Source organism: Cariama cristata, unplaced genomic scaffold (genome assembly GCF_000690535.1).
Source record: "Cariama cristata isolate BGI_N322 unplaced genomic scaffold, ASM69053v1 scaffold11246, whole genome shotgun sequence".
NCBI lineage: Eukaryota > Metazoa > Chordata > Aves > Cariamiformes > Cariamidae > Cariama > Cariama cristata.
In genome coordinates this window covers 15,694-41,840 of record NW_009622713.1, presented here as the reverse complement: position 1 = coordinate 41,840, position 26,147 = coordinate 15,694, and the positions used below count along the sequence as shown (strand labels likewise).

General features: G+C 36.9%; 1 protein-coding gene across 2 annotated transcripts in view; it reads right to left on the bottom strand.

Annotated features, from left to right (window-relative positions):
* Positions 1-3,177: 3,177 nt before the first annotated feature.
* Positions 3,178-26,147, bottom strand: part of MTMR1 (myotubularin related protein 1) — a 36,036-nt gene continuing 13,066 nt past the window's right edge. For both annotated transcript variants that reach the window (XM_009702444.1, XM_009702445.1), the window contains 5 exons: positions 23,944-24,150; positions 23,032-23,124; positions 17,963-18,076; positions 16,394-16,570; positions 3,178-4,023 (listed from right to left, as the gene is read on the bottom strand). In XM_009702444.1, coding sequence (XP_009700746.1) covers positions 3,859-4,023; positions 16,394-16,570; positions 17,963-18,076; positions 23,032-23,124; positions 23,944-24,150 — 756 coding nt within the window. In that variant the 3' untranslated portion in view covers positions 3,178-3,858. The remainder of the gene's footprint in view (positions 4,024-16,393; positions 16,571-17,962; positions 18,077-23,031; positions 23,125-23,943; positions 24,151-26,147) is intronic.

The window sequence follows — 26,147 nt, the reverse complement described above, 5'->3', positions numbered from 1 at the left end:
GGAGTGAAATCCTTACTTAAAAGCAAGGTATATTGTTTGCTGATGCAGAAGTGATCTATACCAAATGAAGGTTGAATGTTACATTGTAAGAAAGTAAGATTCATTTTGCTAATGTGCATGTGAGGATCATGGGGGCAAAAATCAGAATTTGACTACCATTGGAAAACACCAAATAAAACAAAGTTGACTAGTAAGGCATTTTAGACTTGATTTTTTGTGGTTTTTTTTCATGTTGGAAGTAAACTGCAAATGGTGGGCTATATCTTTATTGTACACCGCCTCTTCTATAGCTACACTGAAGACTTTTTTAAAAAAAAAAACAAACCAAAACAAACTGGACTTTGTGAGAGAACAAGTACCATTATGAAAACTTTAATTTAATGGTAAAAATGAAGTATTTGCTCACACACACACACATGCTCAGGTGACCCAGCAACTAAACTCCACATAGTGCCCTATGTCCCTGGCTGCACTCAGCACGGCTGCTTTTTGGTCCTTTTCGTGGCCCTAGGTTTCCTGCACTTTTATTTGGCTTTTCACACCCAGTAGATGAATCTCCCATGCAGCACAAACTAAGCTTTTTCCCTTTGTATAACGAGGCAGTGCTTAATCTCATAGTCAAAAAAGGTCGTTTATATTTCAAACTAGCTACTTGTGACTCGTATTTCTTGTAGAAATAAAATTCTTTCTTCCCAACTGCACAAGATCTGGCAGTGAAAAGATCTCTAATATGATACCCACTTAGTTCAGCAGATGTGATCTCTCAGCAAATGGACATTCCTTTTTGCTTTTTAACATAAATTATTCACCTGGGGAATACTCTAAATCGCCCATTTTACTTCTTCCTCCGCTGTGGGGCTCAATGCACATGAATGGGAGCTGTTGATTCCTTATTTCCAGCTTTTAGAGAACCAGCCATTCTTGGTGTTGCTACATACAGCATGTGAATTAGTACAGCTTTTCCTGGAAAATAAGAAAAATGAAGCACTTCATGTTTAAACTATAAACTTTCCTGAGAGGAAGGCTGCCTATGCAGGGGACACAACCAGGCAGATAGGAGTGTTTACCAGCTTTAAAAGCCTTCTTCCATTTTAATGAAACAACAAAAAAATTATCTACAAAGGAGGAAAAAGTGTAATTCAGCTCTGAAACAGGACTAAAATGGCAAAGTGTCTGATGTTGATGATTCACTTAACTTATTTTACAAGCAAAAAATGTTGCAGTTGGTTACCAAGGTTTCATCCCATTCTGGGGCACTGGATTTAGGTTGTTCCCCCTCTGACATGTCATTGATAATAGGAAAATCCTACAGGTCAAATTTAACTGCTTGCTGTCTGCACAGTCCCTTTATACTCAGTAGAGTCAAAACTAAAAACCAAAGCAAAAGAAGATCCAGCGTTTGAATCAGAAGTTAACAGTTCTGTCCAAGGTGCATCAGACAGGGAACAGGGTTCTGCTCTTTCCTCAACGCATTCATTCAGTTACTAAGACCTTATTAAAAAATAAAAAATAATGACTGAATTAGTAGTTAAGAGGAAAAAATCTGATTATCAGGAAGCAGACTGAGTACACAGTCACCTCTTCAATATAAAATTACGCGTTAACTAGCACATACAAGCTATATATCCTTTGAAAATGGCCATGCTAAGCACATACAAAAACATCCATGTGCTTACACATGGAACAGCAGGATCCCTCCCCCAGTGCTCTCCCTGCAGATCAGAGAAGACTCACTGAGCTGTGCTGAAACTTGTGGATAAACAGCCAGTCAGTTGAAATAACTGGTATTCTTCTATGCAAAACCGAATTTTAGCTCTAGAAATCTAAGCTTTAAAAATCTCAGAATGCCCAAGCTAATCCAGTCATCACTTTTACAATAATTATAGAGGAAATGTTGTGATTATTAGCACCAATAAAGAGAAAAACTTCAAAAGATTTTCTTTAGCACTGCATTTTAGAGATAATGTGCTTTACTTTAATATACAGTTAAAATGTCAAGGAAATCCGAAGTATGGAAGAGTTTAATTCAACACCAGCTCAACATATTTTGGCAATTTACTGCTGGCATACTGTTCAGCAGAACCATTTTTACAGGGAAACATCTTTCATCTATTTATAAAAAGCTTGATGTTGCTGAAGAGATGCAACATTGCAAGCCTTCCTAAACTTTGTTCTTGTAGGTGAGTATCTCTTATAAAAAGCATTCACTATAATAAAAAGGACATGTTGAAATACCCTGCACTGCACAGTAAACCTTAAGACTGGATACAGAACATTAGCCTTTTCAGTTGAATTTGCAAAAGTGCTCAGGCTTACTCATTAACTACATATATGGATGCAGAGAAACAGAAAAGCGCCATCACATATTAAAAACAAATGCGCAGTAATAAACAAATACTCACAGACAGTAAAAACCACAATCGGCATATAGAGTCAACCGGCTCTTAAGAACAGGGCTTAATTCCCCACCAGCAGAACTTGGAGCAATACAAGCACGAGTCAAAAAGCAGAGCTGCAGTATTTAAATACCCTAAGGAGAACCAGATTCTCGTGAAACACAGCAAGGAAAACAATCCAGGGAAAATTTTCAGCATGCACCATTTCTGGGCCTTCTAAGACCACCACTAATTTTTTAAAAGGTTGGATGTTACCTCTCTGATACGAATATTTCGAGGGGGAAATGAAAGAATGTTGGGAATGTATATTTAAAATGAAAACACGGTTAAATTATTCACTTTCTAGAAAAAAAATGCTAGCAGCAATTTAAAAAACAAAAAGCCAAGAGGCTTTATTTCAAGAAAACCAATTAAGATCGTATTATTTAAAAACTTTGTCAAACAAAGTCATTACAAGTTAAGGTCTTTAAAAGAGTTTGGACAGGCAGGATCAATTTTCTGAACTTACAGCTTAAACCACAGGAGTATGCATATGTTTAACATCACATATATATGTGTATAAATGCACACAGCTTTGCATTTTGTGTGTACGCTTTAAAACAAAACACGCTTAACAAAACGTGGACCTATACAGACTATACAATTTACACAGCTGGGCATCATTCCAACCCCAAATATTACCATTTGCTAGAAAACAAACTTTTACTTTGTACAAGACCTTGACATGAATAAGTTTACCCCTCACTCAGGAGGCTGAAACTGAACAATAAGCTAAACAGTCAAAAGACTTTATTTCAACTTGTACAAAAGGCATTAAAAAACCTAAAATACATGCTTTACCAAATATATTACATCATACACGTCAGTGTGGTGTACTTGATAAATCCAGCTTAACTTCATCCACTTTTAATGGCATATTTAGTCAAAATGTAAAACTGACTACACTGGAAAACATTTATTTTAAAATCAATTTCCAAGTGCATTAATTACCTAAAAAAAATAAATTGCTCTAGCAAAAAAAGAAAATATATATATTACCAAGTGAAATATGGGAGCTCCCATTCAGAAAAACATTCTGTGTTCTGTGTAAGCATCATGCAGCATTTCATCTGATTCTCTCAACCAGGCATGGTACCCTAGGCAGTGAGAGGCATTTTTCTGTCTGCTTGGCAGATGGATTCCTTTTTAGGATGGTTAAATTGTTAGTTACTCAAAACAAAGTTTAATTTTGCAATTGGTGATTTAGCTAGAACAGTAAAACACATGTGGGAACTGCCAACAAGAAAACACATCACATCTATTGAAGCTCTTTTTGGCCTCATCATGATAGTATCAGACACAAAGTAAGGCATGTAGATCATAGCAATTACAAGTCACTCACAATCCTTTTGTGATGGGAAAAGCATTTCACCCTCCTCTCTGTATTACCTGACAAATTTTTTCACATGGCTTTTGTTACACATCACACAGAGGTGTGCACTGGCGTGGCTGAATGGGAAGGAGATGAACCTCTATCAGAGGAGGAAGAAATGGATCGTGTAGCAGCTTCCCGCTGCAAATCTTCAACCTTCTTCTGAAGCTCCGTCCGGATGGCAAGGAGCTCTTTAAGATTTTGATGGATTGGAACCTGTCGGGTAAAGAAAGAAAAGGTTTACTTTGACTCTCATAGTGCATTATCTCCTCAAGCAATGCTTCCATCGGGAATCCAACACCTATAAATTTCAGTATATCAATATTTAGGGAAAGCGTTTCTTTAGTACTTTCAAAAATGAAATATTTCAGCAAACGGTCCCTTTCTAACACAGCTGGCACGAAACCTATTCAAAAGACTGTTTGCAAATGGTCTTGATGGGATACCAAACATATTCCAATGCATGCACCCCTATACCTTATCAATACCATTTTCAGTGGAACCTAAAATGCCTTTCCTGAGAACTATTTCCCCTGCCTGCTGGGACAGAACTTACAATGTAAAGAGAGTAGAGTTCACAAAGCTGGCTCTGTATGGAGCATCTTGTTACTCTTCTAACCAGGCATCTTTCCAAGAGTCTGACCCTTTCCAGCTTGTCAGTGAGATAAAGTGCAGCTGCCAAGTGAATTGTGCTTGTGATCGACCTCCTGGAGTCACACTCCAATAAACCTGTCATAGAAGCAGGTCCTACAGGTTTCTGCCTCTGCTTCTGACAGCACCCAAAAAATACCAGAGATGCACCACTGTATCAGAGTTCTAGGCATTTTTCACACTCATCTAGAACATTCAACTGTATCATGGCCAAAGGAAGATGCAAGTCACGCTGTTTTTTGCAGCTGGATCTCTTATCTCAGACAGCAGAAAGAGACCTCCCCTTCTTCCAAGCCACAGAAAGGCCAAAAATGTTTGTAAATTGCTTTTAATTTATTTTATCATGTATAAACTCTAATTGTTTACAGCTTTTGGAAAGAGCAAGATGGGAAAAGAATTTAATTGGTTGGCGAGACAATCACGGGGAAATGCAGCAATTGGAAACCTATGGATCGCTAGATGTTGTAATTTATGCCCTGGGCTTCTGGAATATGCCAGGCTCCAGGGAACTGCATTCACCCACGATCGCTTCCTACTGCTTAAAAGTTATTACAGGGCTGGGATGCACACCTCAGCATGAAATTTTCACATGATGCTATGTGAAAAAGATATCAAAACCCAGAAAGGATTTCTCTTCTTGCCATCAACACACAACTGAGTCACAATTTACGTTTTTGTGAATTCTGGCTTTTTCAAGAAAGTACATAAAAAATCCATGCACTTGATTTTGGTATTTTCAAAACCTAACACTTGTGTTTCTGAAACAGGAAAATACCATTTCATTTCTAACTTTATTTCTAACTTAAAAGAATAAAACAGTATCAAACAGTCTGGTTTAGGTCAACATTTTTTTGGCCATACACTTTTTTCTTCTTTGCAGCTTAGCCCATGAACAGAAACTTCAGTGTATTCAGACTGCTGATCCCAGTACCCGGGGAGTCATCAATTCACCCAGCGTGTCATCTGCACCAATTTTAAAAGCGTAACTTTTGAGTCTTCGGCAGAACAATCACTGCACACCATCAGGCTCCCAATGACCCTGGAGTCCTGTCTTCGCTATGCAATGAATTCCTTCTTTTCTTGCAATCTTTTCCTGCATCCACCATACAAACTCTTTAGCAAGTGAGGCCACGAGTCTACAGACAACAGCTTCCTCCTTCACTAATCAAACACAAAACACGCCCTCCAGAAAGCCAACCTCATTTTTCTGAGGCAGTCTATAGAAAGTGTATACACGTAAAAACATGGCAAAACTGAATCTGGTGATGAAGTTTGTCTAAGATGCTGTAATACACACTATGGAAAATTCAAATTTCAGTGAAGCCCAAGACTTTCTGGAATTAGCACCCCCCTGTATTTTTTTTTTCTTTCCTCAAGTAAAAGATCTCTTCCTCATACACTCCCACTTCAGATTTCTTCTTTATGAAGACATTTTCCTGAAACACTTAGGTCTGCAACACAGTGATTTACCATTGGTATCATTAGTCACGCAAGTCCTGGGAGATTTGTACACCCAATTTCTGCACAGCTTAATCATGATTCAGCAGAACAGGCCAATTTCTCTTACACACCTTTCACACGGGCATTAGCCGGTGTGTTCCTCTGCACAATGCTCAAACACTCATAGAAAGCAGTTCCATACAACTGGCTTTTGAGGAACCTACTACAAATCCTTTCAGGATACACTACAGAAAAGCTGCTGCAGAGCTTGGCATGCTATGTAAAGCGCTTCGAGGAGGAAAAGTGTGGCTGCACATCTCAATCCCTCTTCTGCATTCCCCCAGAACCTAATTCAACAAGGCGCACGCTCAAATTTTGACGCAAGTGCTGCTCACCCCACACATCCATCTCAAAGAACAGGACTGTCTTTAAATAAATTAGCTAAATAACAATAATGACATTTTAAAAGTCTGTGTATATTCAAGTCACAGAAAAAAAACTTTTCAACATTAAGATTGCAAAATTATGCTCTCAAAAAATTAGGAGGTGTCAGAATGAAGATTACTTCTCCAAACTCAATTCAACCTTCCTGTACATCTGTATAAAATAATTGGTTAAATAAACATTAAAAAACTACTTCCCCCTTGTATTCCTCATTTATTCAGTACACAGTTTGATGCTACTCAATTAGTGAGCAGTTATTCAATATTTAGTTTTCTTTGCAGTGTCTGACCCCATCCTTTATTTATTCTTCTGAATTTAAAATTATTAAGTTTCCTTTTCTGTACTTTCATCTCATGTCAAGAAACAAATTTATTTCTGCAGCACCCTAATGAGGTATGGGAGTACTAACACTCCACTTTTACAGACAAGGATCTGAAGCAAGCACCTCCTAATTTTGCATACCTTGGATCTCAAATTGGTTTAACAGAGAACTTAGGAATTCTGCAATTCAGCCTCGTGGGTATCAAGCAGGGCACCCAATAAATAAGGAGCACACACATGGTGACCACTCTGCTCCAGGTGATCTCCCTTACAACAGACGAATCCTGTGGTAAAGGCAGGGAGAAACTTCATTTCTTCAGAGCAGCATCCTGCTCCCTCACCCACAGAACAATTCTTCCTTTTTCTGCAGCCGTGCCCCCTCCAGCCTGCTGTCCCAAACTGTATTCCATGGGTTGAACAGAAAGCAAAGCCCTCCAACATGTGGAGCATTATTCCCTCCTAGTTCCTCTTCCCAGTTAGTCACAACTCTTTCACAGACTCTGTATCAAATCCATCTCTCAGTCCTTTTACTCTCATTTATTGTCAGTCATTGAGAATTCACTGAGATTGTTCCAGCCTCAGACCTCCAAACTGGATGAATTTCTTCCAGGATATGAGCAGGCACATTTCTGAAACATCATCTCTCTTACTAAAATCTCATGTTTGCCCTAGAGATGGGATATTTACAGAAAAACAGCCCCTCACCCCAACAAAAGAATTCTACAATACCAATATTTTCATATGGGAAAATATTTTTCTTAGTCACATTCTCATAAGTAACTAAGCCTTCTTGGATGAAATTTTACAAAATGATTCAGTCAGACACACATACTTGGTGACTCAATACAATATTAGAGTCCATCAAAGCTGTAAGCAAGGCAGAGGAGGGTCTTATAATGGGAAATTAAAAAAAAGGGTCACCTCTAAAATGTTGGTCATCTTTTAATAAGTGGTGTTAGATGTAAACACTGCAAGACAGTTCTACATAAATATCATCATGCCATTTCACATGGTAGTGTAAACACGAATGGTGTTCTAATGCCAAGTCCTTCCCAGGAAAAGATTCTTGTTGCTTGCCATTTAACACTGCATCATGTAGATGCACACTGATGTAGAACAACAACATCCCAAGAATAGATTTCACACACTAAACTTCTGATACATACTTTAATTTCATGAAATAACATGTCAAATTCAGTCCAGATAAATCTTTAGCACTTTCAGAGTATTTTCAAGCAGCTGACAATAACTGATTTATTAGTGATAAGAGTCCATGTTAAAATTACATACTCATGGGGTAAGAAAAAGGTGGTACGGGCAGCTGAAAGATATAAAAAAATATTACAGAAGTTCTTATAAAACGACCTGAAAAGCAGCCTGGCATAAGGAGCTGTGTCTTCCGCCAGATGTCTTCAATTCTGTTACTGTAACTTCCCTTTTTTCAAAAAGCAGCAAATTCAAATGTGAAAGAATGAAAAGAGAGACAATGGTGCTAGAGAACCAAACAGAACTGGAATTATGCAGCTTTCTGAAAGCCTCCTTCCATCTTGGAAGGAGATGGAAGAGTAAGAGGATGAAGCATCTTCAAATGAATTCTGTCACAAAACCCATTAAAATAATAATAAAAGTTTACTTAATTTCCACACTTCCTAAAGACTTACTCCCAGGCAGACCTGTTGCTGCCAGTGTTGCCTCATACCATCCTGTGCAAATTCTTACAGATAACTAAATTTTTGTCACTTCACACCATTATATTTCAGTGTGTGACTCCTCTCTCAAACAAAGCCTTCTTCACAAGGAAATGGGTCCAACAACCTTCACAGTAACACCTGTAATGGCTTGCCGTGAACAAGGTTCTCCTTTACTTTGCCACTGTTCAGAACAAAAGGAAGTGGAACAGTGACAGATTCTGTAAGGAATAGGAAGTTTGGAGAAGATCGTTTATTAAAAGATCTTGTTACCACCTTAACCCTAGAAGTGTATACCTGCACAGCACAAGCAGTGTCTCCATGGCAAGCTTTTATTACAGTCTTGTTAAGAAATCATATAATTGATTTGACTGAGATGAATTTGTTGGGAGTCTGACAGCAGTTGTACTGTTTTCTACTCTCTCATCCTGCCTCTCAAATTAGGAGTGGAAGCTCAAAAGATGACTCTGGACCCACCACCCAGTCGCATTCAAGTTATTTTTTTTGCTGTTCTACTCTACTGTATCGACACCAGATTTTCAGAAGAGTGTGCATCCTTTCCTTTGTAGTACCAGCTTCCCAGTGTGTTGCCGCAGTAATGCTGCTAGGCAACACCCAGCCACTACAGCCAGGTCCCCATCATTTCTGTCCATACTCGAGGGGAAAGCAAAGACCTACTTCTGCTGCACAAGAGGAGCCTACACAGATGAAACCTAACCCAGTAGCACATCGGCAGTTTTGCTGGGCTGGAAAATTGGCTGGGTCATTGCTCATTAGGTCTTCAGCGTGTTTTTCACATGTTATTTAAACTATTACCTCAATGTGCTGAAAAACATTAAATTTTGTTTCAGTTATTTAACAAAATATTCCAGTAAAAAATAAAGTAGAAACATAAAGGTGAATGTGAATGTACTCATTTTAACAGATTTTGGTGGGTTAACCTCATAAAAAAAATTCTGTCATTTGACTGTAAGAAATAAAATTACATTTCTTGAATCACATAAAATTTACTAAAGACAGATTAGAAGTTAATCAGTCCAAAACAAAATTGGCATTTACATCTAATACAGCTAGCAATACCATCCAAGCAGGAACAAGAGCAAGGAGTTTGCCAGCAGCACTAAATAGTGGAGAAAAGGGCCCGGATCCTTGGGAAGTCTGAGCTTGCTTCAGGTATTAACCAAAAAGCTGGCCCTGTGAAAGCCAGAGAAGAGTTTAGCTGCAACACTTCAAGAAGACTTCTCAGTGGTTTGGTTTTGGGTTTGTTTTTTTTTTAAATTGCTACTGTAATATTGATTCAGGAACTAAGAAGAATATAATTGAGATTGCATGTTGTTCCCCTCCCTAACTCATAACAAGCTTTTTGCACCCACTTACCCAAACTCTGTGTCCCTAGTCCTTTTACCTGTCCTGAACAATACCCTTAGCACTAAATATAAGCTTTATAGACTTGTCTCAGTTGTCCACAATTCTAGTCCCTTTTTGTTTGGTTTTAAGCTCTCATGAAGTTTTGTAGTCCCTTCCCATTCAAATCCTTATTTTTATTCCATTACCTCTCTCTCACTTAGTTATCTAAGGAACGAAGTTATCTTAGTTATCTAAGGAACTAATTTTTTGTAAATAAATAAATAAATAATTCAACTCATCAGGAAGATTTTATTTAGCAAAGTTCTTAGGTTTCTCCAGCTTTTCAACAATTTGCATTTTTGCCCATTTCAACATTCTTTTAAGTTTCCAGTCCAACTTTTCTGCATCAAGCCATGAGTAAACTTAGGACCTGAGCCCCTTCCTCTTACAACCTATTCATCTTCTACTTTTGCACTTCTTCCCTGCTACTTGCTGCTTCTCCCTTCCCTTCCTTTTCTATGATATTGCCAGTTGCCCTGTCTCTCCAGAGAGTTTCTTCTCTCTGGTATGAGCAGTCTCTTTCCCCAGTAAGACTTCATCTGATTCTCCCACTGCTAGTGATAATCGCAATATTTGAAACCCTGCCTCCAACCAGTAAAAAACAGCAAAATGCTGCAAAATTGAGTAGAGCCAGGTAACGTTCTTCACTCACAAAGAACTGATTGTAGGTTCCTGCAAATTAACCAGTTAAAATGGGTGGGGTTTTATTTTCCTGATTAACTAGCTTTGCTGACTATTTCGTTCAAAAGCAGATACTTTTCCTACACTTTAAAGGTAAGGTACCTACTGCCTATAATGAGCTGAAAAATACTTACAACACTGCTAAAGAAATATTCTTTATTGCTTAAAATACCATTAAACCATTTTTTAAACTGAATTATCCACATGTACGTCAAAAGCAGAACATGGTCTACTGTAACTCTCAGAACATGCCACTTCACAGTTATAATAAATTATTACTGCTGGGTAACAACTTGAGGAAAGATAAAGTTGGGTTTTTTTTAATTATACCCACACAGAAACTATAATTATGCTATACAATATACATACTACAATACATATAAAAACCATCTAGACGTAAGACAGCTTCATTTCCTAAAAAATTCAAACTTTCCTCTTCACAGAATTACTACAGTTCACTTTCAGTATTGATTTTCAGGTTTTCATTCCCAAGTAATCCTTCAGGATCCTGGAGTGCTTTTGGATAGCAAAATTTGTCAACACAAGGATAGGTATAAAAGAAATTATAATAGCTACTCACTTATAGTGCCGCCAAGTCTTAATTGGATGGATATCTACTATGTATTACTGTACTAGCTCAAGGACAGTCATTCACACGAAAATTGTTCAACAGTGAATGCATTTTGTCTTGTTCAGCAAGTATATCTATTTTAGCAACAGGGAAGAAAGGCTGCAGAGGAAAATGGTTATTTCAAATTCATTGCTTGACTTAAGACTGTCAGTTTTTCAAAAACCTACTCTGTGCATTGGAAAGACAACAATATCTTTCACTTGAGCTTTTTGTTCCTTTTCATGAAGAGCTGGAACTCTGACAGATTTGCTTTTAAAACCTAGTTAACAGTATACTTATAGAAAAAGGCAATCTCAAATTATGAAAACAGCAGTTTTCAATAATAATCAATACTTCCACACTTATTGTAGAGGTATGCTCCTGGGAAACCAAGCAAAACTCCCTGGTCTTCCAGAAAAGCAATGACTAGCAAACAGAAATTATGAATCCTACCATGTGGGAACCGGAACAGAGATTTTTGCAAACAACTGCATAGATTTCCAGACTCAGGAAACTCTACACACTACAAGCTGATGCCACAGCTTGTTAAAACCTACAGCCCATTTACATTTAGACATCTGATAGATTACAGCAATGCTTTGAGTGCTTGCTCTTCAAAATGTTAGAAACTCCCCAAAATAAAGATTATGTGTACAGCACTAGTTTCTCACTTTCTGTGCATGTTCTGATAATAACTTAAATTCTTAAATAACTACAGATTCTTTCAGTGCACAGGATAAGCATCAATTTTTGAGAGTTTTATCTGCAGATGTAAGTTACCTGCAGTAAATCTGACTCTGGAAATCTTGACTTGGACACGCAAACAGAGAGAAACTATCAGGTACCGTAAGACACTTGCCTTGTCTCACAAGAAACTCTGTTCTGAATGCAGGGATGAAATCTCCTTAGCTAAGGTAACACTCAGCTATCTAATCCAGAAGGCAATTCCCTCTCCTGACATCTCCTGCCTCATTCTTTCATGCAAAAAGATGGATGGACTCAAGACCATGGATTGTGGACCACCAATGTCAAGCATTTCCAGAGCCACATGATGGCTTTGTCCTGCCACAAAATGGTGTTAAATCAAATGTATGAACTTTGAAAATACAACTACAACCAATGCCAACATGCTCAGAGAGGAAAATGCTGGACAACGTGACTGAAGGCAGGTATAACTAATATGAACACCTTGTGCCAGACAGTAAGTCATATCCTGTTATGTGCAGGACAAAGCATCTCAGTAATTATGTTTTCCAGTTTATTCTCAACAATTTTTCCAGTGACATTTAGCATCTTACTTGTTCTTTTAAATATGCAATATTTTGTGTTTATTGACACCGAAGTTCAGCTGACATCTAATCACTCAACTGTTCAACACATCAAATCCTTCTGCAATTCTATACATAGCATAAAAAAAAGCAGCAATCATTATAACCTATTTATATGCTTTCCAGTAATTTCTATATATACTGAATGAACAGTTATTTATTCCTACCTTTTCCTTTCCTTTTTATAAGCCAGTTGTTAACCTACAAACAGACTTCCCCTGGCTTTTCACAGAAGCTCTGAAGACTGCCTCTAGCAGATGATCCCGCTCCAGAAGCTGAATTGAACTTCTAGGTTATAGATGGTGCTAGCCTTATATTCTGGATGAAAGTCCACACACACAAAGAAAAGAATGGATTTGAAAAATGTATAGGGATTCCTATGATATTATCTCTAGAACACTGGCCAAATTTCCAGAACAGAACTTGAAGAAAAAACTAGCAGGCATAGAAAAATAAAATTAAAACCCCCCAAACAATTAAAACACGTTTAAGCCCTGTACTCCAAGGGTTAAAATGTCATTTCCCAGAAGGCATAAAAACCAACTAAACACATCCTAATGGACTATGCAAATTTTGTGACTAAAATAGATTATTTTCATTCCCTCTCACATAGCAAGACACAGATTGAATTGAAAGGACCAGAACTTTTACTTATGCTCTGCATATATGAATGATAAGAGTATATTAGTTCACGAGCACTGCCTCTGCAGAAGTCAGCTTCAGGAACATCATTTGTTGTGTTCTCCCCACCTTCCAGAGTTGCCCTAGCAGATAACTAGCTGACATCTGGCAGCCAGAACTCCTCAAACCAGTATAAAGAAGAGGTCTGAATGACTACATAGAAAAGGAAAGAGAAATATATGATATCAATTGAAAAACTTCAAAAGCATCATGCTATCTTATCTATCGGAACTAGTAGGGTCATCTGTAAGTCCAGTAGCAGGTACCAACAGAGCACACACCTCTGTATGAGAGAATCAAAGAGTTTATCTTCCACATGTCACATACAAATACACATTTCTCCAACCCAAGGAAAAGTGCAAATCTGAAAAAAAAATATCTTCTCAGTCAATGAACTCAAATAAGATAGGAATAAATCTATCTAATTTTCTTGGGACAAGGAGTCAATAATGATGTAACACCTCCAAACTGAAACCAAGGAACATTTTATTTCACTTAAGAATTAGAATGACCTTGTTGAAGCACAGTTTAGCAAAAAGGGAATCTACAAGAAATGTCCACATTTAACCTAGAATTTTCCATGGTGTTCACTTCTCACACACTTGAGCTTTCAGCCATGCTCTTAATGCAAATAAACACCATCAAAACCACCAATTTAGCCTTCCACAAAACTTAGATAGAACTGAACATGTATCATTAGTAATTTTTGCTTTACAGACCGTAAGAATAACACTAAACTCTCTATGTCCTAGTGCAATGAAGAATATGTTCAAACCTTACCATGCTGTTAAAGGTCTGAGATATTCAAAGAGAGAGTACAACAATGCAAAAATACATGGTTATATCCAGTTAGCATCCAGTAATTTTCAAATTAAAAAAAATTAAAGGTGATGTATGCTCATTTCCAATAGAAAAGTCAATGAAGTGCAATGATTAACTTCTCTCAAGTCCATTTAAAAATTCAAGCCTCACTCACTAACCAAGTTGAAATTAGAAAACTGACAATATTGCCTCAAATCAAAACCTGCCCTTCTGAGTTTCCCCTCCCACAATATAAAGTTGGTTTGAAAATGGGCATCAAACATCCATTCTGATTATATTAAAGGACTGTTAGTCACCTTCTGTTAAATTCACCTATTAGGAATTTCTCCTTTTTGGTGAGCTCCTAGAAAACAATAAACATTTTCCAGTTTCCTGAAGATGTTTTTGCAGCCAATAAAACAGCATGTGAGGTTGCCTTGAACTGCTATTCATTAGAGAGCTCTTCATTCATGTTAAGTATTTCATTTTCTCTTATTCCAGTTGAAAACCAAAAGAACCAGATTAAAAGGTATTCAACAAAAACACTTTTTTATCAATAGGCAGAGATGCCCATTCTTTTAATAAATCCACTGATAAAGAAATTTTTTCCCTGAAGACCTGCTGGGCGTCATAACAGTCACTGTCTTTTTTTCTGTCACTGAATGGGTCTGAATGTTACTGAATTGGCTAACAGGGTGTGAAACCAGACAATGCAAATATCGAAGAAAGCAAACAGTATATTGCTATTACAAAGATCGTTTATTTACTTGTTTGCATGAGTTTATGCTTTCATAATTAGACTGGAGAATGCAATTTTGCAACAGAAAGTTGTAAATTCTGCAGCAAATTTATCCAAGTAGATGTGAAACACTTCCAAATATTTGTCACAAATATCATGTAAATTCAGGCCAGAGACAAGACACAATGTATCTTCACAAGACAAAGATAATGTGGTAGAACCAAAAAGTTGAAACAGTTTTACTAGTTCTTCAAAAAAAGAAGGCGGTAGTAAAGTTAAGGCAGTTACCAGGATTATAAAATTTTGTTACCTTCAGCCTGCTGATTTGAGGGACCTGTTCTCAAAGACCAATGAAGGTCAATGATTCACACATGCCAGAGTGCCTGCAGAGTGCTCTCCAACAGAGAGGCAGTGGGCAGCGCTTGCCACGAAATATATGATAGTTCTGATACTTTCTCATTATGTCATCTCTTCCTCATCCTCATCTCTTTTGCACCGTGACTAGCTTTCATGTGTGTTTACAAAGACTGCTCGCTTTCAGGGCCTAGAGATCTCAATTAAATACAAGTAATAAATTGACACTGCTGCAGTTCAATTATACTAAAATGTGCATCAACCACGTAAATGTTTTTCAGCATTAGGCTAAGGGAAAGATGATATTTTGCTAAAAAGCAGTTGACAATTTTCCTTTAAAACCATAAATATTAAAATACACCATCTTTCAAGTTTTAACACATGCTAACACCTAACAGGTACCTAACAGTCACAGGACTACATCAACCAAAACAGAATAAGTAAGGGAAACAAAGCAGCTCAGAGGAAACATTGCGTGAGAAAGCAAGCAATCCAGATTTTTCCAGGACCTTAAAAGGTATTTCTCAGATGCCTGGATTTCTACCAGTGTACTGTCCTTGGAAATTACCTTGGAACACCATCTCTTATGACAGCCTCTGACTTGTGGGTGTCTGATAAATTTGAAACTCACATCTCATTCTAACTGCTAGAAGATGAAAGCAGCTTTCGAGCAGTCACTTAATACAGGTAATTTATCATAATATGCTTGGGGGTACCTTGGAATGTTACCTTAATAAAGTAGCACCCTCAGATATATTATGGTTGTGACACAAAGTAAATGTTCTTTCTTCAGACTTCTAAGCATGAGAGCACATGGAGTATCTGTCTGATGAAATTTAGAGATTTACCTGAATAGCAGACATTACTTATAAGAACAAATACTGGATCAATCAAGGAGCATGTATAGGAAGTGTTTAATCTTTAGCATGCCAGCTTCAAACTGTAAAGGTCAATTGAAAACAAGCATCTATGTGATGCTAAGTTTAGAGAGCCTACAAAATGAGTTGGTACATACTCCAATTCTTTCAGAAACTGCTGCTATATTTTGTATCATTGTTGGTAAAGGGCAAAACACCATTAAAAACAAAGGTACACTAAACTCTACAAGAAGGCAATAAAAGTATTAAAAAGTGTTACAAAGTGTTATAAAAGTAATCTTCTGGCAACAAAGACTGTTAATCTGTTAGCTTTCACAAGTCAGTAAAGTGATACCGTAACTCCGTATTCTACTGGTGACTTTAATGAAAACATCGTTTTACCAAGCTTGCACACATCCCGCAACTTCTTCAAGAAAATCACCTTTTTCCCTACCAGCTCAAATACGTGCGACTGACGAGCACTTTTGAAATTAAATGCTGCATTCAACACTATGAAAAATAATAATTTTTTTTTAATCTCTGTGCCCTTCACTAAAACATAAAAGGCATGTGAAAGCTCATACCTGAGGTCGCATCCTTGGGTTCCATCTGACGTAGTAGTTCACCCATAGTTCCAAATGGTTCAGACTGGCAACAGGATACAGGACATGGTTTTCATAGTTCACGTAGAAAGGATTTGTGAACTCATCTAACTGGCTGTTTATATAGGACCACAACGATACAGTCTTTGTGCTTACCTCCTGATTGGAAAAAAAAAAAAAAAAATTAATTATATTGATTGCAAAACCTTAAAATATGAGGTTAACATCTACATATCAGTAATTTTGTCTGTGAAATTTACCTTATCTACTAGAAAATTGCACGCTCTTTGAGAACACTTCCAGTAGCTGATCATTAACCAGCCTTAAAACTTTAGCAAAACATCTGAACAGTTACTGTGGTCCAAGGCTAACTGAGAAAGAAGATTCAGGCATGTTATTTTCAGAGACACTAAGGCCTAGTTGAGCAAAAGAAAGCTGTACTGCTCGTAATTTACAGCAATGTTTACAGCTACTTAAATATATGGTTACACACTGACTAACTGAAAAAAAAATAAATTAGCTTTGACAAGAAAAATCAGTGAAGAGATACATAGTTTGGAAGATCCAAAACAGCATCTGTGAAAAATAATTATTCAGTTCTCCCACTCACACTGTTTGCTCCTATCAATTGATATTATGCTTTAAAATGTCTATTTTATCTTTATTTGCACTTCTGAAAGTTGTATTATTCTAAATGTAATCCGCCTAATCATGGTTAGATCAAAGGTTGGAAATCTGAACTTACATCAGATTCAACTTGCAATTTTACACCCCTTCGGTGTTGTAAAGCATGTGTTTCTACCACTGCGGTGTCTTAAACGGCATTTCTTTATTGAGAATTGCGTCTGACTATTCATCTACGAAAGCAAGCTGTCTGGAAACCCTGCATTTGCTGAGAACATGTTATTCAGCTCCATCTTGTGGCATTTACATGCAACTTTTTCACTAGATCCCTACAGAAGCAGTAGAGAAAAACCCCAGAAAACAGCAAAGCTAAATATGGCAAGGAACCATTACTTGCTTTAAAAAATATGAAGTATTAAAAACAACAAAGCCAAAAGTAAGCAAAAGTGTGCTTGGAATGTTAAAAAACTTTTTTTTTCCCCCAAATTCAAAGTATTTCATTGAGTCCTAACTTCATTCATTTAGATATTTTAAATTTCCACAGTCTTCAACCATAAGTTCCATCTAATTATGTCCTAAAGTGACCTGCAAAGTCATCCAGAGGAGTTCCTTTGGAAATAGCTAATATAATTTGATATTGATTATTTAAAATTTTATATGTTGGCTAGAAACACCTAAAAGAGGACTTTCTAAAGCCCGCAAACCCCTGAACAGATAATAACTAAAGAAAACTAAGTGCCATCTCATTTAATAGCAGGGCATTCAGTACATATTCCTCATACCATGAAATTTCATGTCCGTATTGTCTTTTAAGACTATGTGACAAATGTATCCAAAAACACAGCTCAGATGTTCTCACATCTTGCATTCTAAGCACTTTCATGCAAAATCAACAAATTAAGAAGGTGTGTTACACTAATTATTTACCTCTTTTAATCTCTCTTTTTCACAGTTGCATAAGAAAGTCCCAAAGAGACAACTGTAAAGGTGATCCAGAATGGTGATCAAAAATAACTCATTGAATTCAAAGGCTGCAGGAAACTGAAATAAAAAAGTCGGTAAAATTACTTTAAACTTAAGCAGTGTAGAAAGGAGGAAATTCAGACATAAGAAATAACCGAAAGATGCTGTGCAGATTTTTTTTTCTTATTTAGTGATTATTTTCAGAGAAACTCGGCAATTTCAGTAACTGCCAATGCAATAATACATTTCACCTACGTATGTCTTTACAAATACTCCTCAGAGACAAACCTTACATTCATTATGCAAGTATACTAGAACACAAACATAGAAACATTAGCTAATGTGAAACTGGTGACACAAAGCAATCCATTTTAAGGAGCTCTAACAGTATTCTGTTATAACTCACGCCAAATTGTCTTCAACATATGCTTTATTTCTCTTGTTACAGGACAAGAAATAATTTTTGGGGAAAAAAAAAAAGATGATGATGCCATTTAAGAGTTTTATTTCCTATTCTAAAATGCAATGAATTGGATAATAAAGACTACTGCATGTACAATGTGCTTAATATATTTAAAATGTTTCTTCCACTTTCTACCCAAGTAAGTTACTTTTCTCCATTTCACCTGTTGAGTTTACCATCAGCTATGTACAATAAGCCTTTAATCCCTCTTATTTTCTATTAAAAAGTAAATCCTGTATATCTGAAATGAAAGAACTGTTATTCCACTGAGCACCACTAGGTATTTTATTCACAAGCAGAGGTTACCCGATACATTCTAGGAAAGAATAAGAAATTTGAAAACACTCAAAATGTTTAAGATATACCTTAATCTGTAGTGCTCTAAAAATCATAAAGGAAGAAATTAACGCAAACTGCATGGGCTGCTACCTATTCAGATGGAAAAGGTCCTCTTCTTCAATCAAATTTTATGATAGGACTAGATATGGCAATTGCTTGATGTGTCAAAATAACTTTGCATTCAGTATGACAAGGGTCTCAAACACAGATACAGAATGATAAACATTTAGCAGAAAAAAAAATTAGAAGACTAAAGGAAAATTTAAGAAGTAGTATTTCTCTCATTACCATGACAGAGAATGTTAGAAGAGACTAATTTTCAAGACAAATGAAATAAATTTTGTTCATTCCCACTAAAGGAGTAAATGTTTACAGAAGTCTAAAATGCAAAGTTACAGATCTTAAAGAAGAATTTCCTGCTATATGGAGAAATCTCGAGTCAATATTTCAGACTTGAAGAAAGAAGTGGGCTGGTTTCTGTTACGTGCCACTGAAGAACACTGAACACCTTGGCATAAGTGACTGAAAAGCTACTTTAAATAAAAAATAAAAATATGACAAGTATAGCTAGGAGGAATAATGCAGCAACTGGGACTGCGGATGAACTAGCTGATGCAGAAATTCCTCTTCAGTGTCATCTGTGATTTATGAAGGGCAAATGTTTATTCATGTTGAAAGTAGAGTTGAATAACACACAATGGGTGTGCTTGTATTAAACCCAGAAAGATCTAAGTTTTAAGCAATGTTCTTTTAAAGGAAGATTGATTTAAGTAAAACATTGCAAAAATGTTCTCTTTCCAAGACTTCTCAAGCTAAGATATACCAATTTTCAACTGAAAATTCTGAGTCAGGAAATTATCAATATCATGGCTTACAAAATGAATGGGAGCCTTCATTCTTCTGACTCTGCTACAGATTACGCACTGTTCAACAGCACGGCGTGCTCACACTGGGGCTTCTCTCTCAAATGACTGGTTTGTTTTCAATCTCCTAGCCATTTGTCTTCACAAAACATATAACAATTTAAAATTATCAAATTCTCTTTTTCAGTCATGTTCAAAAGCTATCACTTACAGAACTTCGTTCTCTCGAGGAAATCATGCCAAAACTCAATTACGTTACAATGATGTTAAAAACACAGCTATGATTTTAAAAAAGTATGAACAGAACTTGATAAGCAGGTGTGCCAAACCAAGTCAGGAGGAACATTCAGTGGGTCTCAGACCTCAATCTCCTGTGTTCAGCCCAAAGCAGCAATCAGACACAGAGAGCAAAAATAATTTGCAAAGGATCAAAATGATATTTGGAAATAACTTTGAAGACAAAGCCTCTCCTAAAGGGACTCTCTTTAACTGAAAGCACTTAATGAGCCTTGTCACATTAGGGTTCTGTGTTGTGACAGGACCATACTAATCAGATGAATGCCGACATGGCTGCTATTCCAATCCAGTGAAGCATATTCAAAATTCCATACATCAGTGGTTGCACTCCAACTAATTTATTAATAAGTGATAGCATTTTATTGAAACCCTGTCTTTGGATACAAGAGCTGTACTGTTGGAGCTGATGTATCAAGACTGTAAGGCTTCTATTACCACTGCTGAAAAATCACTGACCTAAAAATACTTCCTCTGTAGTTCCAAGCCCATTAGCGTCTGTTTGAAGATTCAGGTGGAAAAATTCCCCAAATGAAAATTTACTTCTTGTCAAATCCACTAATTGTGAGAGTACACATGGGTCATTAAAATCTCTCACTTGATGCTGCTGGAGTTGTTGGGGGTTTTTGTCAAGGAGGTATTTAAAAGAAGAATTCTCTTGTTTAAGAAGTCTAATGATGCCATGTGGCATCTGATTCAGAAACATGCAAAATAAACTTGCTTTTTAATCAATGAACTCATTCTGTATTACAGAAACAATTAAAGTTGAAACACTTTGCGGAATAGTTCTTATGATTGTGGAATTGGACCGAATCAGGTTAACTAAACATTAGATATCATAACAGAGTACACTAGTGAAAAATGCATCTCTGGCAATAGATGACAGCCGGTAACAAACAGGATGCAACTTTCTACTAACTTTAAGCATACCTTACTCCTGTGTGGGTACTGTGCCTGAAAGGTAGAAAGCTACTATTTGAGCTGCAATGCTACATGCAAATTTTACAGTTTTGTTTCATTTTTAACAGGGCATCAGTATTTCATCAGACCACACATGGCCTTTCCAATCTGACATCTGCTATTCAAAATCACCAGAATTTACTAACAGAAGAGGGAAATCACTTCACCATATGCTTTTTATTAAAATCTGATATCAATGTACTTCTCTCAAGTTCTCTATTACTGTATTTGTGCGTCACGAAGATCATAAAAAACAAGGGAAAATATAAGGCTGTCAAGAATTAAGTTTCACTGTCTGAAGCTATCCAGGAAATTGTATCCTAGTGGGAAGTTAGAGATTTTCTCACTGTATTAAGTCGATTGTATTAAGCATGTAATTCTCAGAACCCGAAAGAGAAAATTTGCTTGCTTTGAGCCCATGCCCAAACCCGAGCCCTTATACCCTCCCGCAGCCATTAACATTTATTTGAGCATTGGAACATTTCACATATGTTTACCATGGATTCTAAAGCATTAAACTAGCACTGTTTTAAGAGCGAGTGATCTATATAAGGATAAAATAGAACTCTGGTTTTCATAGGCCCATGTCAAGGTAATCACAGTCTTCACATCTATTCTCTAGGTGTTGAAGTCAACTAAAAAATAAAAATAAGCAGGCAAGAACTCTCCAGGAATGACATTTTCAATTTTTTTCTTGCTGTAACATTAATGATTTTTCAATGCCACTGCTGTTCATGAATTTCAGAACAGTTTCTGGATCCAGGTTTTGAACAGATGTGGTATGGTAAAATGTTTCACAGATTCCCTCCACCCCTCCTTTTTTTTTTTTTTTTTAAACTAGAGGGAACTAAACTGTTTATAGCAAGAAATAGGAGGCAGCAAGGGAGATCACAAAAATAGAAGAGGCTGCTCTCAATTAAGGATCTCCCCAGAGGACTTTTGTTCCTACCAGGTGTTTAGAACTGCTTCTCTTTGCTATTGTTATTAGCTCTCCTCTGAGAGAGGGGCAGAATTTTTCATTTATTTTCTTCAGTCATACTAAATAGCACATTAATGCTGAAATATAGACACACAGAAAGAGAAAGTCTTCAAGGGACTCTGGACAAGGGCCCAGATTACAGCAGGGAACTTTCATAAAGCACTGAAGATTACTGTTTTCAATACACGTTTTGGAAACTATGATGTAAGTTTTTAAGAACCATATTCAGAACAAGACGACTAAGGTAAGAGATCTGGGAGTGCTAGCATCCTATGGAACCAAACTGTTACCCTCCTCTCTTCAAAACAAATTACATACTATGCAGACTTCAGTATAATAGCTTTTACCATAAAAGCACACATCTATGTTAGGCTTCAAGGGGTGGGGGGGAGGGGGTAGAGAAAAAAAAAGAAAAAAAGGCACCAAGCACTTCTAACTTCTTTGGAAATAAAACCTTCATGCGGACAACCTATTTCAGTAACCCCATTAGAGAACAGTAATATAAAAGCTCAGAAAAATCTTAAGTTTATGCTCGTGGAGGTAGAAATAAAGAAAATGAAGGCTAAAGTCATTCTATAATTTAATATATTCAGAAAAAAAATTGAGAATTTTAATATTTTGATATCTTAAGAGTTAAAAGCAGTGCTGGAAGTTAAGAAAACTTATCTGAGAATAGGCTTGTATGCTAGAAATGCTGTCCTGTATGCATAGCGATGCCAACACTAACTTGCATTTCACATTTTAGACATACATAGAACTCCTCTCTCTTCCTCTCAGTTCACAATCAACCTGGATTTTTGCTGTTCCTTAAGGATAATATAAATCCATACAAACATTTACTCCATCAGTGAATATGCAATGCAAATCATTTATTTCATCAATAACCCTCATTTATGTAATCAGAGAATCCTTTGAAAGCTTATTTTAAACAAAAAGGATTGCTGGTATTTTGGTTTCAAGTCAATACTTCTACTCTAGCTCTTTGTACCTCACTTTGAGCAAAAAGTTCCCCTACATGTGCATGGTGCAGCCACACTGTGACTAGCTTCAGGAAAACATGCTACTGCTCTACAAAGGAACGTGTTTCCAAGATAAAGACTGAGATCTCATAGAAATATACTCTTAAGCATCTTACCTGCTTTGTCATTTGCCAAACACAGTCGATGAACTGAAGGAAAATGGGAGATCTATCTGCATCAGCATGATCATCATCTCCATGTCCTACTCGCTGAAAGTCAAAAAAAACTTATCATTTCAGTCTAGTGTATTTACAGTACCAGCCCAACACTTCAAAGCTGAGTAACTCTTAAATATGTTCCAACGGTGAACAAGATAAGCAAATCTTCCACAATGCTAACCGGTATTTTTCAACTACTAAAAATGCATCCCAATATTCATTTATGGCCATGCCTTTGCCGTTGAGTAGAGCTGGAAAGACACTTGGTCAACAAAGCTGTGCCAGTTGTTTGCCCGTCTTTCCCTGCACAGCCATTTCTTTCTACCAGTGGGCCAAACTGGTACGTATTTACTAAGATTGTACTGAAACAACAATTATTCCATATCCACTGCCATAACTACGTCATTTCTCCTAAACCATGTTAGAGTCAGAGCCTACAAAATGTCATAATACCTTATATCCTAATTCCCCACTAGCCCGTGTGTTAAAAAAACACTTCAACCTTAAATCAGAGTAATGGTTCCAGCAGTTTTACCTTCTAGACACCTTAATTCTTTTCCTTGTTTCTCAATTCATAAGACTGTTAAAGATGAAGCAATGTGTTACAGTCCCTCTTCCTCATAAAAAAGCCACGTGATTTTTTTTAACCGTGATGTTCAAGCCACTTCATTCTTATTTATTTTATATTATACCTCACACACAGATTTCTTGTTAAAAATGAACAGGTCACAATTCTCTGGCACACTCACACCATTAAAAGGAGGACACCAGAGAAAACGACTAAAATGCAGCAGAGTACTGTGAGAAAACATGCTGTTCAAAATAATAGCTTTGAAGGTGACAAACTGCACACTGAATGTTTCAGCTTACCATTGCAAATCGGTGTCCAAAACTTATCCATTCTTTCTCGATAAGAACTTCAAACCCCTTGATAGTTCTGTAATAGCTGTCCAGCATAAGCATAGCTAGCGCAGTAAGCTGTGCAGTTCGATCCCAACCATCACTGCAATGTACCACTACAGATGTTTTACCAGACTCAATTTTATCCGCAATTCTTACTGCTCCAGCAAGAAGCATCTTAAATAAACAGAAATAAACAAGCATATTAAATGCTAACCAAAACTTTACCAAAAAAAGTTATAATTTTATACTCTTAAGGTTAATATATTTTAAAAGTTGACATTAATTACACAATCATCTGGATGACACTGCTTTAAATCAGAGATTTCCAAATGGTGGTATGAGTACTTCTAAGGCTATAAAAAACTTTGTGCACTCTGTTGTTCAGGAGAGAGTTCTTACCAGCTCTCCACTATTAGTAGTACATAGCAAAAAAATCTGGGAATCCCTTCGCTAAATTAAATCTGAAATTCTGTATCATGATGAAAAGACACAAATACTGTAACCTATTCCAAAGGCTGAAGGTTCAATGTTTTTGAAGTTCATTTTCATAATAATCAATCACTCTTTCTTCCTCAGCTTTCAGTTCTCAACTACTAAGTTTAGAGAAAGGGACAAACCATCCATCTAATCCAAATCAAAACGCAATGTAAACAAACCCAGAAACCCCTGGCTGGGAGCCTGTGCTGATTTGTTGGCGCGCGAAGTATACATTGTGTTCAACCCATAAGCAGACCGTTAATAGCATGGATTCAGAAGCGTGCTAGAGAACAAAGGATAGAGATAGCACAGGACTGAGATCACCTGTGTGAACTTGTTATTCTTATCCCCCACAAAAAACCCTCTCTTGTTCTCTTATGCTGCTCTGTAGTTTTTTCAAAAAACTTGAATAATCTCTCTCCTGTGAAGATTTGTTTCTGTACCGTGACTTATCATGGCACTGAAAAATACATGAAAAAAACCAACCACTAGAATAGGACCATAGGAGAAATTCCTATTCTGCATTCCAACATCAGAAAATGGAATCTTGCAAAATACTTGTATTTTTCCCTTCCCAGGCATGTAAAAACATCTGGGAAGCAGGAAAGCCAGCATCCACTGCAGAAGCTGTGCACAAGACCAGTCAAGACCAGTCTTCAAAGCTATTTCAAGAACCATGCTTTAGAGACAATTTTTATTGATTATATGTTTCGTTGATCGTACCTTTTATGATAAAACTGAAGGATGCCAGGATGAAAATATCAGGAAACAATACAAAAACTTCTATGGGAGAACAGAGCTTGGGGTCTGAACTAGTTAATTCCCAATTACTTCAGTTACAAAGCTCTACTGCACTAAAAAAGTGCAAACATTAAAACAGTTTGGTCTTCAGTAAAGGCAGAAAACTAATCTATGTAACATACAGGTATGCAATAGCTTGCTCTAAATTGTCCTGAAGAGAACACAGATGCCTCTGAAGGAGTACAGCTGAAAAGAAAAGCATAGAACAGATACAGGCAATAAGCACAGAATGGGAGACAGAAAACAGAGTTACTATTCAGTAAGTAAGTATCTGTGGAGTAGGTGAAGCATTTTATTCTACTTTGGACAAAAGCCTTTAGAAAACAGTTTCCTCCACAAACTATTATTATTCTTTATAGATGTTTCAAAACTTAGCAACCCTCACAGTATTTCAGTTAGGGCTCCTAATGAATAACTGGCTTTGTATCAGTTTAGAAAATAAGAATTGGTTAAAAAATAATTAATAGCACAAGTTCTACCCTGAAAGACAGAAAATACCCTGGAGGGCACCAGGAAACATCCTGGGTGTGCAAAAAGCACCAAGTGACTCTACTCCTGCTGATGCACACAGAACATTACTGGCACCTCCCCAGATGCTTCTGGACCATCTTCAAAGTGCTGTGTGTGCCCAGTGCTAGGAAGGTGAACTTCTAGTAACAAATCACATTAAACTGGGACACAATCACACCGGTGTGAGCCCGGAAAACAGAAGATGCACTAGATTAAAGCTCTGGATTTGTTAATTGCTATTACAAGCCAAATCAAATAGGCAAGGAAGGGAAGCAATTCTTGGATAAAAGCACAGGGAGATACTATCAACACTGTTAACACAGCAATGGCAGCTTTTAAGAAATAAGGCTGCAGTTTATGCTGTCAATACTGTAACATGAAGT